This window comes from Rhinatrema bivittatum, chromosome 3 (assembly GCF_901001135.1).
Source record: "Rhinatrema bivittatum chromosome 3, aRhiBiv1.1, whole genome shotgun sequence".
Lineage (NCBI taxonomy): Eukaryota > Metazoa > Chordata > Amphibia > Gymnophiona > Rhinatrematidae > Rhinatrema > Rhinatrema bivittatum.
The window spans coordinates 527,497,813-527,514,869 of NC_042617.1; the positions used below are offsets into that span (position 1 = coordinate 527,497,813).

At 45.5% G+C, this 17,057-nt stretch overlaps 1 protein-coding gene across 1 annotated transcript in view; it reads left to right on the forward strand.

The window, feature by feature from the left end:
* The window catches only part of DTNB (dystrobrevin beta), a 760,848-nt gene that overhangs the window by 449,106 nt on the left and 294,685 nt on the right, over positions 1–17,057 (forward strand). The window contains 1 exon segment of the mRNA XM_029596279.1: positions 9,044–9,129. Within this exon segment, the coding sequence (XP_029452139.1) occupies positions 9,044–9,129 (86 nt within the window).

The window sequence follows — 17,057 nt, forward strand, 5'->3', positions numbered from 1 at the left end:
CAGTTTTAATGTTACCATCTAATAGTATATGCTAATGTGTGTTCATATATAGTTGTGATTTTGGAGGCTAAATGGTATAGAAAGAACATAAAGCTAATGTTATATGTGCTTCGCTCCCTAGACAAACAGGACTAAATCAGTCCCACGTGTAGATGAGGACATCTGACAGTGCCGAGTTAGCATACATTCTGTCCTTGGCACTGTCAGATATCACCACCCACATATGGAACCAATGAATCCTGTTCATGGAGAACATCAGTTAAAGGTAAGAAAGTATGAGAGTGGAGGAGTAGACTAGTAGTTAGAGCAGCAGCCTGAGTACCTGGGAAGCCAGGGTTCAAATCCTGCTTCTCCCACAGACTCTTTGTGACTTTGGGCAAGTCACATCAGTCTTCATTGCCTCGGGTGCAATTTAGATTATAAATCCTCTTAGTCTAGTAAATAACTCCACTACCTAAATTGTAACTTGCCTTGAGCTTGGATTTCGAAAAGACCAATAATTAAATCTAAAATCCTAATCCAACTTTGCTTTTCTTCTAAAGGAAAATTAGTTTCTTACCTGATAATTTTCGTTCCTGTAGTACCAAGGATCAGTCCAGGACACCTGGGTTGTGACTCCGCACCAGTAGATGGAGACAGACTAAAACTTGTGGGCGGAGCCATATATGCCCCTGCGCCAGTCACAGCCCCTCAGTCATACGTAATGTCAAAGTAGAAACACAACCAGAGAACTAAAACCAAAACTAGCTATAAACCGCTAATAGAACGGGGAAATAAACACCCCTTCTGGAAACGGACTCTCCAACCGAGAGAGCTAAACAAGCGGATCCGATTAGACCAGACCAATGAGCGGACTCCCCGTTACTTTAACGTAGCACTGCGGGCGGGATCCTGGACTGATCCTTGGTACTACAGGAACGAAAATTATCAGGTAAGAAACTAATTTTCCTTTCCCTGTACGTACCAGGATCAGTCCAGGACACCTGGGATGTACCAGAGCAAACTTACCAAGGGTGGGAAGCAGAGAGGCCCGCTCGGAGTACCCTCTCTCCAGAACCCCCGGAGTCGTCAGACCGGACATCCAACCGGTACTGCCTGATAAAGGTATGCAACGACTTCCAGGTAGCCGCCCTGCAAAACTCTTGAGGGGACACCTGGGAAACTTCCGCCCAAGATGCAGCTTGAGATCGAGTCGAACGAGCCCGAAGACCCACGGGAAGTGGTTCGCCCCGCACCAAGTAAGCCGAACCAATGGCTTCCTTAAGCCAACGGGCGATCTACGCCGAACCAATGGCCTCCTTGAACCAACGGGCGATCTGCGCGCGGGACGCTGCAGCTCCTTTCCTGGGACCAGAGAACAAAAAACAAACAGATGATCTGTGACCCGAAATGGATTGATGACCTCCAGATAGCGAAGGAGGGAGCCCCGTACGTCAAGCTGCCGTAATTCCCTCGCATCTGAATCAGAGGTCTCCCTGACCGCGAAAGCGTGCAGCGCAACCGATAGAGGTACATGGAAGGCCGACACCACTTTCGGCAGGAAGGAAGGAACCGTCCGCAAAGAAAACTCCGAAATCGGAACTACGCAAGAAGGGGTCCCTACAGGACAAGGCCTGTAACTCCGAAACACGCCGTGCCGAAGCAATCGCCACCAAGAACACCGTATTCAACGTGAGATCCTTAATAGGTACGCGTTACAAGGTTTCAACACAGCGCCGCGCATAACGCGGAGAGAACCCAATCAAGGTTCCAAGCCGGACAGTGGAGACTCAATAGAGGACGAAGGTGCTTAGCTCCCCGAAGGAAACGGGATATATCCGGGTGAAGAGCCAGGGACATACCACGGACCCTATCTCGCAAACAAGTGCCGCCACTTGGACCCGTAGAGAACTGCAAGCCAGACCCTTGGCTAGACCCGCCTGGAGGAACGCCAGAATGATGGAGATAGAGACGAAGTGGGGTCCACCCCACACTGCACGCACCATTCCTCAAAAACCCCCCCAGACACGGACATAAGCCAGGGATGGCGACTGATACCTGGAACGTAGCAACGTGGCTACCACCGCATCCGAGTAACCTTTTCTCTTCAGCCGATTCCTCGCAAAAGCCATGCCGCGAGACCGAAGTGATCCGCATCCACCAAACCGACGGGGCCCTGACGTAGAAGACCCACCCTTCCCTGGAGCTGAAGGGGTACCGCTACTGCGAGCTGGACGAGGTCTGCGAACCACGGCTGGCGCGGCCACTCCGGTGCCACCAGGACCACGTTGGCTGGGTGCAACTCTATGCGCCGCAGAATCGTGCCGAACATCGACCACGGGGGAAACATGTACAGCAGAACATTCGTCGGCCAGAAAGCACCAACACATCGACGCCTTCTGCCCCCCGTTCTCGACGTCGACTGAAGAATCGCGGCGCCTTCGCGTTGTGCCACGTGGCCATCAGATCCATGTGGGGCACTCCCCACGTTTCGCAAATGAGAAGAAATGCTTCGTCAGCCAGCTCCCCCTCTCCGGGGTCCAGGCGACGCCGGCTGAGAAACTCCCCCTGAGCGTTGTCGACTCCTGCAATGTGAGAGGCTGCTATGTTGCTGAAATGTAGCCCTGACCAGACCATGAAGCGCTGAGCCTCCTTCGGCACCGGTGGGCTCCTTGTCCCGCCTCGGCGATTGATGTAGGCCACGGTGGCCACGTTGTCTGATATCCCTCTGCTTATCTTACTCTTTTCCCGCACTACCGGTAGGAAGGCTTGCAGAGCCAGACGGACCACTCCGGTCTCTAGTCTGTTGATAGACCACTGGGCTGGCGACACTGACCATAGGCCTTGGACCGAGCTCCCTAGGCAGACCGCTCCACAACCGGAGAGGCTGGCATCCGTGGTCTCCACCGTTCAATTGGGCCCCCGAAGAGACACTCCAGAGGACAGATGACTGGAATCCAGCCCCCAGAGTAGGCTGGGCTCGCGTGTCCCCCTAGTAGAAGCGGTAAGTGGAACTCGTCAGAAACCGGCTTCCTGCGGGATAGTAAGGACGACTGAAATGGTCGCAGATAAACGAACGCCCAGGGAACCAGCGCCAGCGTTGAAGCCATGGAACCTAGGACCGTAAGGTAATCGCAGACCCGCGGTCGGCGGAGAGACAATAAGCACCGTACTGGAGCTCGCAGGTTGCATATCCGCTCGTGCGACAGGAACACCGTGCCCTGCTGCGTGTCGAAAACGACTCCCAGATAATCCAAGGTCCGCGTGGGTGTCAGAAGACACTTGTTGTAGTTGACCACCCATTCAGGGGACTGCAACAGTTGTAGGACCCTGACCACTGGCACCCGACAGTGATCCTCGGATTTCGCCCGAATTAACCTATCGTCCAGGTAAGGAAGGACCAGGAGACCTTCCCGGCACCGCCGCGCCGCCACACGACCATCACCTTCGTGAATGTCCGGGGAGGCCGGCGCGAGACCAACCGGGAGCGCTCGAAACCGATATTGCCGTCCTAGAACGCAGACCTGAGGAAGCGCTGGAACGATGGCTGAATGCCTACGTGAAGATACGCCTCCATGGGAGCTAGGGGGGCCAAAAAGTCGCCTGGCCGTACCACGGCAATCACCGACCGAACCGTCTCCATGTTGAAGGGAGGAACGCGAAAGCATCGGTTTATACTCTTGAGATCCAGCATTGGACTGGACGTGCCGCCTTCCTTGGGGACGATGAAGTGAATGGATTAACGGTTCCCCCGCCGCGAGGGAGACCGGGACGGAAGAGGTAATCGCGTCTGTTCACATGGAGGACCCACTGGACTGACGTTACGCCGGCCCATCGCTCGAAAAACCGATACCAACCGCGCCCCGACGTTGGGAACGGCGTGCCGGGGCTGCGGTGAGAGAGAGAGAGAGACCGACCACCCTTCATGGCGAAGCTTCGGACTCTGCGCCTGCCGGGGCTCCCCCGCTGCCCCCGAAAGGACTGCTGTCGCTAAAGCGGGGTTCGGGAGGAGGAAGACTAAACGACTGACCGGACTACCCTTGAGGACGCAACGTCCTGGGACCACAAAAGCGGGACCTGGCCGAAAAACGAAGACCGCGTTCTGGATCTGTCCTCGGGCCGCTTGAAAAACCCGGTTTACCCCTAGGGAAACCCGTCGTCCTCCGGCAAGTGAGAGAGCGTACCCATAGCTTTTGCGACCTCCAGGTGCAAAACCGGAGCATCCCCCTCTCGATAGAGCAGAGCTGACACAGAGAGGTGAAAAGGAATGGAGCCCAGCCGAGACCGCTCAGGCGGCGTGGCGATTCCCAACTCCTCCAGGGTGGCGGGAAACATGGGTCAGCCCCTTCCTTATGAAGGGGCGAATCAATCCCGAGCCATCCCCTTCCGAAGCCTGTTTCTGCCTCGCCGCCCCCTGCGGTGGCGCGCCATCTCCCTCAGTTCCCCTCGGAGGAGGGAAAGGCACCTTGAAAATTTCCGGATCCGACGACTCCGAGGTAGGGTCCGTGCCCCTTCTAGGCGGTATGGCCCGTACCGGGCGCGTGGCTATGAATCGCCCCGCCGTGTTCCGTGGCCGGGGGCGTGTCTGGGCCGTGAGTGGCCTCGCAGGCCCCCCCCTCCGCCTGGCCATCAGGTCGCTTGTGGGCTTTACGGGCCTTAAAAAACCCTATGCCTGGCCAAAATAAATCAGGGGCAAAGAGTCCTGCAGAGTTCGCCATGGCTCCCCCAGCCCTCCCCCCCACCGCCTCCGATGGCGAACAGACCGCGGAGCCGGCCGTTGGGGGGGGGGGGGGAAGGAGAATCCTCGGGGCCTGCCGCGCTTGGAGTCGCGCTTGAAGCCGGCACAAAGATGGCCGATTTTCCCGCGCATTTCGCTCGAGAGGTCGACTTATTTTTTTATTTATTTATTTATTTATTTTTTTAATCTGTTCCCGCGGCAGACGGCAACAGCTTGGGGAAAGCCGCCAGACGGACCCCGACCGCAAAAACGAGAGGCTGCCGCCAAACAAACACCCCCCCGAAGCGAGGCCGACGACCCTGTGCCCCCTGTGCCGCAGCCTGAAGACAGCTGAGCCCGAGAGAGGCGCGCGGCGCTGGAGCCGCAAGTCGAGCAGGCCGACCTAAGCGGCCTGCTCGGCAGTGTGACAGAAAAACAAAAATTAAGCGGGAGAAAGGGAGAGGGAGGAAACGAAACGCCGACCCGACCGGTATAGAGGTAAACCCCTGCGCTCGCGCTAAAACGAGAAACCGCTCCGGTTTTCAATTTTATTTTTTTTTTTAATTACCTGCAGCTGTCCCTCGCCACGGTCCAGCGGTCTGGCCGGGGTGAGGGAGCCGGGCTCCTCGGCAACACCCCGGCTGGGCTGTAAAGTACCACAGGATCCTCGACCCCTAGCCCAGTCAGTGCTCTACCAGGGGAAAATAGTCCCCTCAGGACCTGGTAAGCCCCCCAGGAGTAAACGACCAAGCCGCAGGCCCAACAGAACGAGCCAGGAGGCATGCTGACGCAAAACGCTGCGAAAACGGAAAGCAACGCGAGTAACCAAAATAAACTTAAGCGAAACGAACTCCCCCCTGCCAGCGGCGCCCCCCCGGAGCCAACACGGAGCGGAGACGCGAAGGAAGAGAGAGCCGGAAACAAAAGCCAACGCAAAACTTTTTTTTTTTTTTTTTTTTTTTACAAAAACACCGCTCACTGTCCACGGTCCTGGAGCCCTAATCCAGCAGGGGTGAGTGAACCGGGCTCCCCGGTGTCACCCCTGACGCTGCTACTGGTAAAGCCGGGTCCTCGACCCTAGCAGCGGCCTCAACCAGGGGGGGGTAGTCCCCTCAGGACCTCACAACCCCCCTGGGAGGCAGGGCGGACGGAACAACAGTGACAATTTAAAATTCAAATAGTTAAAACTGCAGAAAAAACCAAACTAACTATAGCCTAAACTGGCCTAAAACCAAGAAACAAAGAACCAACCCTGACAGAGTACCAGAACCAGGGCAGGCAGGAGCTGTGACCGCACCTGCACCATCTACTGGTGACAGAGTAAGACTGAGGGGCTGTGACTGGCGCAGGGGCATATATGGCTCCGCCCACAAGTTTTAGTCTGTCTCCATCTACTGGTGCGGAGTCACAACCCAGGTGTCCTGGACTGATCCTGGTACGTACAGGGAAAACAGGTTAGAGGAATCAGTTTAGTTCTGAAGATAGGAATCCTGTTTACAGTATATATTACTAGGGGACCCTCCATGCCTGTCTTATTTATTTACTTATTTATTTTAAAATGCTTATAACCTGCAACATCCAATACATTTTGTTCTGAGTATGTGACACTCAACGAAAATAGTAAATAACATAAAATAATGCATCAAATAAAAATAAAACATTAAACCAGGTTTTTAAAGTTGAGATTCCAGATATATTCAAAACATCTAAGGCTCGGTTTAGATATCTATGTTAAAAGCCTGTGTGAAATAAACAGCTTTGACTTGCTTTCCAAAATCTTTGTAATTTGTAAGTAAATTCCATAAAATGGGACCAATGATGGAAAATATTATATTTTTTGACTGAGGCAGACTTGCTTTACAGTTGGGATAGGCAATAATGTATGTGTAGTGAAGGCAAGGCATGCTGAGGGACATAGGTAAATCAAGTTAGTTAAATAGCTGGGTGCATTATCATGTATCTCTTAGGCATGCAATCATAAAGGAACTACAAAAGAGATTAAATATATACATCTGTAACTTTTTCCCAGCAACCATATTGTACTTTGCAGTGCTATGAGCAGGACCTCTGGAAAACAGCAAGTGCATTAAAGCACAAATTCTACAACTTTCAGGCTTTTTAAACATTCTCCTGCTTTCTTGCCTTTCTCTTTTTTCATACACATTTAATTGTTTGTAACTATTTTTAAGCTTTGGCAGCTTCATAGTATATATGTCATGTTTCCCCAGGTTCTTTATCCTTCCTGAAGCTGAATAGATAGAGGGGAATACGATCCCTAGTTGTAGAGGTATAAAAAAAACAACCTGGCCATGATATGAGTTCCAGAGAAATGCTCTGAGAACTTGATATACATAAGACTGCAAATTTTCTATACTAGTTTTCTAGCAGCCTTGGCTAAGGACATTTTCAAAACCCTCCACAGAATCCTACTATTGCATACCAGACCTGGATTTGCAGGAGATACACTAAGCCAGTGCCTAGGGCAGCAAAAATCTAGGGAGGATAGGTTGACTGAAGATTTATTGAATCTCAGAGAACAGTCCTTTTCTTTCCATTCCAGCCCCTCCCCTTGCAAGCAGCTGCAGGGAGAAGGAAGGGAGGTGATAAACCTGGAGTCAACATAGCAGAGCAAAGAAAAACTGCTCTAGTCTGCTTCCTATTTCAACCCCTCCCTTCCTGTCATTTCCTTATGCCCCGTGCAGGGACCAGAAAGTGGTGGTGGGCAGTAAGCCCACACAGACATAGCAGAGCAAAAAAGTTGCTCTGCTCACCTGTCCACCTCTTTCCTCTTGTCATTCAGGGTAGGCCAGAAGAATGTGAGCCTGGAGCAGCCAGAGCAAAAGGTATCATTTTGGGGAGGTAGGGAGGGGCTGAGTTAGGGAACACCTACTTTTTCCCTTCCAGCCTGTCTCCTCCTCCTCACTTTTGCTCTCCCCTCCCTCAGCCCATTTCCCCAACACACTATCCCCCCAAATCCTCTTCCCTATCCCCTCTCTTCCTCCAAAACACCTCTCCCCTAACCCCATCCTAACCGGTCTTAATTCTCCCCTACTTCTCCCTCTTTAGCCTTTACCATCCCATCTCCTCTAAGCGAGCTCTGGTTAATCTTCCCCCACCACCACCACCACCACCACCACATAGACACACACCTTCTCCAGAGGTTTACTTCTGGCAACAACTTCTCTTTTTCATCTAGCACCACATGGCTGGCTGTAAATTTGAGCACACAGTCCCTCAACTCATGCACCGTTCTCACCGTCTTGTGAGAACAGTGTTGGAGTTTGGGCATTTAATAACTCAAACTCACTGAGAGCTGCTTGGTGCTGGAAGAAAACAGAACAGCTGCTGAGAAGCAGCAGCAATGGCAACAAACCTCCAGAGAAGGTTGGGGGAGAGAGTGTGTATTGAGGGAAGTGAGTCAGAGAACTGCACTTACTGTCAATGGGAGCTGCCACTAGCTCCCAGGCCTTACAATGAAGAACACTAAAGCATCTATGCCTCCTACAATTTTTTTTACAAGTAGAATGACAACCCTGATTAGTTTTCTAAATTGGCAGTTGGTCTTTGCTAGGAAATAAGCATGAATCCTACTGAATTAATGTAAAGCCCAGTAATGAACTTCAGGGCTTTGGTTTGCCTCTTGGTCACAATCTTTTGCTTGTTAAGCCCCTTACTGCCAGTTCCTTTCAAATCACCCAGTTAATGATTGAAGGAGTGACAAATAAGAGAGAGATGGAGAATAAGGGCCCATCAGACATTTTCTTGGGTTTTTGTTAAGTCAGCAGAAAACCTTACCCTCAAGCATTATAGAAAACAAATCCCTAATTGTTCTGATTCCTTTCTATTTTGATCTTTGTCCTCTTCCTAGCAAATTTTACTTTGTCATGTCAGGAAGTACTCTGTGTTTAAGCTAATTGTATTTGATCTGCATGAACTGCAGTTTCGCTATATTCTTTCTCAGAGTTCTGTTTGAAGATTTGGGAAACTCAGAACTATTTGACTTGATTTTGTTGATCTATATGTTCTAGAATCCAAACAAATTACAACGTTTTACATTTAATGACCACATACGTGTATACAAAGGTTCAATAAAATATTTCTATAGATTTTTACCCTTTTTAAGATAATCTTTTCATTTAAAGCTGTGCTAGATATACAGTACACTCCTTTATTTCCTTATAAACAAATTAATTCCAAATTATTTTATTAAGATGCATATTGATCCTATATGAGGAGATATGTCATGTTATCTGGCACAATATCAGATTTTAGAACCAAAATTTTAAGGATTTTAATGTTAAATTAGCAATAAAGCTGTGCTTAACAACTTTGTTTTATATTCAATAGCCCCGTCCATCCACAGACCTGTGCTTCAACTTTGATGCTAATAAACAGCAGCGACAACTGATAGCTGAACTGGAAAACAAGAACAGGTAAGAACCTGGGCATGTCAAATGATACTTGCACACTTTTTTTCTGTGACATGTCCCAGGCAGAAAACAGTAGAGTACCAGTGTTTGTTTTAGCACATTAGATACACATTCTGTAGAAAGTCCTAAAATCAGTTTACTTTATGGAACATTATACTCAGTATTCTTTTTTCTAATGTAGACATTTTATAGAATTGTGAAAGCATCGAAGAATCGCATAGGGTTCAGTAATGTTAGAAAAAGTACAAAGATGGACCACTAAGCTAATAAAGGGTACGTTAAGGCTTGCCCATTCTAAAAATTGAGGCTATAGACAATTGAAACTGTTATAAATAAAATCACAGAACATTTACATAGACATGGTTTAATGGGACACAGCCAGTATGGATTTACCAAAGGGAAATCTTGCCTCACTAATCTCCTACATTTTTTTTTTTTTTTTTTGAAGAGGTGAACAAAGATTAAACCAGTAGATGTGGTGTATTTGGATTTTCAGAAGGGGTTTGAAAGTCCCTCATGAGAGGCTTCTAAGAAAACTAAATATTCATGGGATAGAAGGCGATGTCCTTTTGTGGATTGCAAACTGGTTAAAAGACAGGAAACAAAGAGTAGGATTAAATAGTCTGTTTTCACAGTGGAAAAAGGTAAACAGTGGAGCGCCTCAGGGATCTGTACTTGGACCTGTGCTTTTTAATATATTTATAAATGATCTGGAAAGGGGTATGACGCGTAAGGTGATCAGATTTGCAGATGACATAAATTATGCAGAGTAGTTAAATCTCAAGTGTGATAAATTGCAGAAGGACCTTGTGAGGTTGGAAGATTAGGCATCCAAATGGCAGATGACGCCAAGCTCCGCAGGGGTCTCCCAGAACGCCTCCACCAGCATCGAGGGAGCCTAACAAACCGACCCCCCCCCCTCAAAATCACCTGCAACCAGCAGCACAGGCCTCAGAAAGGCGTCCTTTCAGTAGCACCACCCATCTTGAAGCGAAGCCAGCACCTGACAAGCAAAGCCAGCCCCCTGACATCAGAGGAGGAGACGGGTGAGTGGTGTTTAAATTTAAACTCACCCCAGGGGACCCATCCAGCGCTGCCGAGCACATCTCACTGACGCCAAGCTCCGCAGGGGCCTCCCTGAATGCCTCCACCAGCATCGAGGGAGCCTAACAAACCGACCCCCCCCTCGAAATCGCCTGAAACCAGCAGCACAGGCCTCAGAAAGGCCTCCTTTAAGCAGCACCACCCATCTTGAAGCGAAGCCAGCCCCCTGACATCAGAGGAGGGGCCGGGTGAGTGGTGTTTAAATTTAAACTCACCCCAGGGGACCCATCCAGCGCTGCCGAGCTCATCTCACATCTCACTGACGCCAAGCTCCGCAGTGGCCTCCCCGAACTCCTCCACCAGCATCGAGGGAGCCTAACAAACCGATCCCCCCCCCCCCTCGAAATCGCCTGCAACCAGCAACACCACCCATCTTGAAGCGAAGTCAGCACCTGACAAGCGAAGCCAGCCCCCTGACGTCAGAGGAGGGGCTGGGTGAGTGGTGTTTAAATTTAAACTCACCCTAGGCGCTGCGCGCCAATATAGCACGTCCAAAGGAGCAGGCCCCTTTTTGCGCCCCTTTTTGCGCCCCTTCGCGCAGCCCATTCATCGCAGCCCTCAGACACCCCCTTCCTAAACCTTGCCTTCTCCACCCACTCCTCCCAAATACTAAAAACAAAACAACAACAAAAAAACTGCATCACTAACAACTGCCTTTAAAAAGCAAGCTATACTCTCATATTGCTATCTCAATCAACTTTCAGTTCAAAATCTCAAAAAGATATGAAGATGAACAACAAGATATCATCTCCAAACAATCAACCTACGTCCTCTAAGAAACATTCATCCTTGAAACCTCCACACAAACTAAATCAACCAATAAACTACAAAAACACACATATCCAACTCTCAAACTATATGCTTCTCTCATTCATACTCATCAATACTTGTTCTATAATAAAAAAAAATCCCTCTATTCAATGACCTACTCAGTGACCACAAACCAAATTTCATTGCAATTACGGAACCTGGCTCAAAAACACGGACTCCCTTCTAATAAACCAACTATCCAACCAAGATTACAACACCTCTTCAATCCCCAGAAAAAATAAAAAAGGAGGTGGCTTAATGCTTATATCTAAAAAAAAAAAAAAAAAAAAGCCTGCAACTAACACTTCGCCCATCTAACATTCCTCCACCATTTGAAATTGCTTTATTTGATTCACCAAAACTTCAAATATGCCTCATTTACTGTCCTCCAGGAGCACTCGATAAAAACTGCTCACCTCTAATTGAATATATTATGAACAACATCTCCCGCAACAAACCCATAATCATACTTGGTGACCAACATACATTTCAACTTACCAACTTACCAAAATGATTCACCCACACTCTCAAATTTTGAAACATCTACTGCTTCGGATATTGAAGCAATTCTAAAAAGAATCAAACCAGCTTTACACCCCATTGATATTATGCCAACAAAAACACTCCTGGCTATTCCTACTAGAATCGCCCCCGCGATCTCTAACATCATTAACAAATCTATTACAGAGGGAATCTTTCCCACGCAACTCAAACATGCTATAATAAAGCCTACCCTTAAAAAAGCTGACCTGGATCCATCTGAACCGGCTAACTATCGACCAGTATCGAACCTCCCGTTATTATCAAAAATATTAGAAAAGGTCATAAACAAACAACTAACTGACTTTCTAGAGGAAAATCAATTACTCTTCCCTTCGCAATACGGATTTAGGAAGAACCATAGCACCGAAACACTGCTAGTGTCCCTATCAGACTCCATTCAAAAATCTCTTGATACTGGTCACTCTTATATTCTGGCCCTACTTGATATCTCTTCAGCATTTGACACGGTCAACCACTTTACACTCCTCTCTCTCCTTTCACAAATTGGCATCACCGGCACTGCCTTATCCTGGATACAATCATTTCTGAAAGATAGGACATACAGTGTCAAGATTGGACACCATACGTCAAAACCTAGAAATCTGTCACAAGGTGTCTCTCAAGGATCCTCCCTTTCTTCAACCCTTTTCAATGTATATCTATCTCCACTCTGTAAACTACTGAAGAAATTGGATCTCCGTCATTTCATATACGCGGACGACGTCCAGATCATTATCCCAATCAATGAATCACTTTCTAAGGCCATGAAAACCTGGGAATCAGCTCTTGCCGAAATAAAAAAGCTACTCATGGAAAACTTTCTTGCAATCAACACCAACAAGACCGAACTCCTCATCATAACGCCACACAAGAACATCACATCCAACTCGCCACATTCTCCGTCCTCAACAACAGACCATATCAAGCTGAAGCATGTCCGCAGCCTTGGGGTCATTATTGATAATCACTTTACATTGAAGAATTTCATCTCGACCACAATTAAGAGTGGCTTCTTCAAGTTACATACCCTGAAAAGAATTAAACCATTATTACATTCTCAGGACTTCCGGACTGTGTTACAAGCTATAATTCTACCAAAGATTGACTATTGTAATGCACTACTACTGGGTCTTCCTAAAAGCTCAATTCAACCTTTACAGATGTTGCAGAATGCCGCTGCTCGTTTAATTACTAATACTCAACGGCAAGAACATATTACTCCAGCACTCATGTTTCTACATTGGCTACCCGTATCCTACAGAATTACTTTTAAAGTTCTCTCACTCATCCACAAATCAATTCACAACCAAGAGATGCAATGGTTTTCTGATCAGCTCACTTTTCGCACATCCAACAGACCAATTAGAAATATTCACCAAGCAAAATTAGCTGTCCATCCTCTAAAACACATCAAACACGTGTCCACCAGAGACCGCTCATTCTCCATAGCTGGTATCAATATCTGGAACAACATGCCGTTGGACCTGCGTCTTGAATCCTGTCACAAAACTTTCAAACAAAACCTTAAAACATGGCTGTTTGAACAAGCATTCATTCTATGAATCATATCTAACTAAAATTCAACTATCCCACTTTATTACTCACCTTCACCAGGTTCTTATCTTAACCATTTGTATTTATCATTCTGCTAATCCATTCCCCCCCTCTGTTATTCAATTCTGGCTATTGACTTTAACATGACTTTGGTCTTGCCTTTGACAGTTAATTTACCCCAGCGTAATACTTGATTATTAATATTTTATGGTTATTATAGTTAATGATGTTAGCATATTACCCTTGAAATCCAATGTTTCTGTAAAGCCTGTTGCTGTTAAATGTTTTACTGTTTAAACTGTTATATGTAAAGCCTGTTGCTAAATTATTGTTTAACTGTAAACCGAGGTGATGTATAACTATACGTACCGCGGTATAAAAGAATCTATAAATAAATAAATAAAATAAATAAATAACTCAAAAACCTGCCAAACTATCATTGATGCACTCTCAACTCTATATCTAGAACAAATAATCCAATCTCCAACTCATAAAGCAGGCCACACAATTGACCTCATTTTTGTCAACACTGAAATCTGGAAATCATTCTCTACCCACACCACAGAGATACCCTGGTCCGACCACCATCTAATCCAAGCTAACTTACATACCAACCTCAATATTAAATCTCCTCAAATAACCCCAAACAAAATATCCTACTGTCCACCATTCAACATAGAACTTTTAGAAAAAACTCTTCAATCCGAATTAAACAACAATAATATATCTAACTCCGAAAACGCTACCTCATCATGGCTAAACATCACAAAACAAGTTGCAGACAACATCAATCCCATTATTACAAAGACTAAACAACAACCCAAACACAACAACCAATGGTATAATGAAAATATCAGAACTGCCAAACGCATACTCAGAAAAAAAAAGAGAATGGAGAAAAAACAAAAATACTACCACACTAAATAATTATCAGAACAACTTAGCTCAATATAAAAATATCATCAACAATGCGAAAAAGGAATTCTTCTCCAACAAAATCTCCAAATTTCATCATAACCCCAGAATGTTATTCGCAATAGTTCAGAAACCACCAAAGAGTCTTCATGCACCAAACATGGAAGTGATGACTTTGCTGATTTCTTCAACAACAAAATATCTCATCTAATCCAATTCAACATAACCAACAACAACCAGAACACCAAACTTAACAACAAGATAACCTCATCATGGTCAAACTTTGACACTGCCTCCACCATTGAAATTCAATCTATAATAAATAAAATGAGCCCTGCCAGCCATCCATTAGACAACATCCCAATAACAACCCTCAAATCAATTGAACCTAACATATCAAAAACCATCACCAAAATTGTCAATTTATCACTGACCGAAGGCAACTACCGCAAATGCCTCAAATCTGCTGTCATCAAACAAATCCTTAAAAAGAACAACCTAGATCCGGAAATCCTTTCCAACTACCGTCCCATATCAAACCTTTCGTTCATAGCCAAAACCATTGAAAAAGTCGTACACACTCAACTAGATGACTATCTGGAGACAAACAGCATCCTACCTCCATCCCAATATGGTTTTATAAAAAACCTAAACACAGAATCTCTCCTCATCTCTCTAAATGACATTATTATAAGAGGCTTTGACAAAGATGAAAAATACTTGCTCATTCTTCTTGACCTTTCAGCCGCCTTCGAAACAGTGAACCACAATATACTAAAATTGGTTTAACTGGCAATACCTTACATTGGTTTTCTTCCTATTTATCTGATCGAACATACCAAGTATTAATCAACAACCTATCAAAAATAATCAACCTCAACACCGGAGTGCTTCAAGGATCAGCTTTATCAGCCACCCTTTTCAACATATACCTTCTCCCCATTTGCCAACTACTAAAAGAATATGAAATCGCACACTTCCTCTACGCTGATGACATTCAGCTCCTCATTCCCATACAAAATTCGATTGAAGACACTTACAAGAAAACCTCAGAACTACTTATCTCAATCAAACATCTCCTAAATTCCCTGAAACTCATAATCAACTTTGACAAAACTGAAATAATACTCATGGATAAAAAACCCAATCCAACTCCGCCACCCTTGACAATACTTATCAAACAAATAATAACTATACTCCCTACCACTCACACCAGGAACCTCAGAGTTATCATTGATAAAGAACTTTCTTTCAAGAACCACATAGCAAATAAAACTAAAGAAGGATACCACAGATTCCTAACCCTAAGACACTTGAAACCAGTTCTCAACCCCTATGATTTCAGAACTGTACTTCAACTTCTTATCTTCTCCACCTTCGACTATTGCAACTCCTTACTAATTGGAATACCTTTTTCATCCCTCAAACCACTCCAAATACTGCAGAACTCAGCCGCCAGAGTTCTAACTGGAACAAAATGAAATGAACACATAACACCAATATTGACCTCACTTCACTGGCTCCCTATTACTGCACGTATTGCTTACAAATCAATGACCATAATCCACAAAATTCTAAACAATGATCATCAACGTCTTAACACCCTAAACATCCGTCAAAATCCTCCAAGAAACCTACGCTCTAATAACTCAGGCTACCTAAACATTCCCCCTATCAAAGATGCACATCTGGCAACCACAAGAGAAAGAGCCTTTTCAATTGCTTCACCTAAACTTTGGAACACCCTACCTAAATTCCTGAGAACCCAAGACGACCTAAAAATATTCAAAAAGGACCTAAAAACACTAATGTTCCGCAAATTCTACACTGACCCTCAGACGTCTGATCATTCCAACTCTCAACTGAACTCTCAGTTATAAACCTCTTAATACATTCTCTTCACCCTGAACTGCATACCCTCCTCTTCCAACATAATGCTCTCTGGACTTGATATGCTTATTTCTGATATTGTTCAAATTGGTTTTTATTGTTGCACAACTGCTAAGAAAAATGTATATTTTTGTAAACCGTTATGATGGCTCTACTGAATGACGGTATATAAAACTCAACAAATAAATAAATAAATGAAATTTAATATGAATAAGTGCAAGGTGACACACATAGGAAAAAATAACCCTTGCTATAGTTAGACGATGTTAGATCCATGTTAGAATTGCCACCCAGGAAAGAGATCTAGGCATCATAGTGAATAATATATTGAAAACATCGATTGTGTGCTGTGGTGATCAAAAAAGCAAACACAATATTAGGAATTATTAGGAAGGGAATGGTTGAATAAAACAGTGGATGTCATAATGCCTCTGCATTGCTCAATGGTGAAGACTGCACCTTGAATACTGTGTGCAATTATGGTCACAGCATCTCAAAAAAGATATAGTTGCCCTGGAGAAAGTACCAAGAACGGTGACCAAAATGATAAAGGGCATGGAACGGCTCCCCTATGAGGAAAGGCTAAAGAGTTTAGGGCTATTCAGCTTGGAAAAGAGACGGCTGAGGTGGGATATGATAGAGGTCTACAAAATCATGAAAGGATTTGAACAGGTTATTTACTCTCTCAGACAATAAAAGGGCTAGTGGGCTCTCAATGAAGTTAGCAAGTAGTTCATGTAAAACAAATCAGAGAAAATTGTTTTTCACTGAACGCATAATTAACCTCTGGAATTCATTGCCAGAGAAAGTGGTTATGGTGGTTAGTATAGCTGGGTTTAAAAAAAGGTTTGGACAAGTTCCTAGAGGAGACGTCCATAAACTGCTATTAATCAATAAAGAATAGTAGCTTGGGATCTAGTTAATGTTTGGGTACTGGCCAGGTACATGTGACTTGGATTGGCCACTGTTAGAAACAGGATGTTGGGCTTGATGGACCTTTGGTCTGACTCAGTATGGCATGTCTTATGTTCTCTTTAAATAAAGTTTTAATTAACTATAAAAATGTATTGGTTCACCCTATATAAATCTCTGCTTTCTCCTAGGACAAGCAGGAT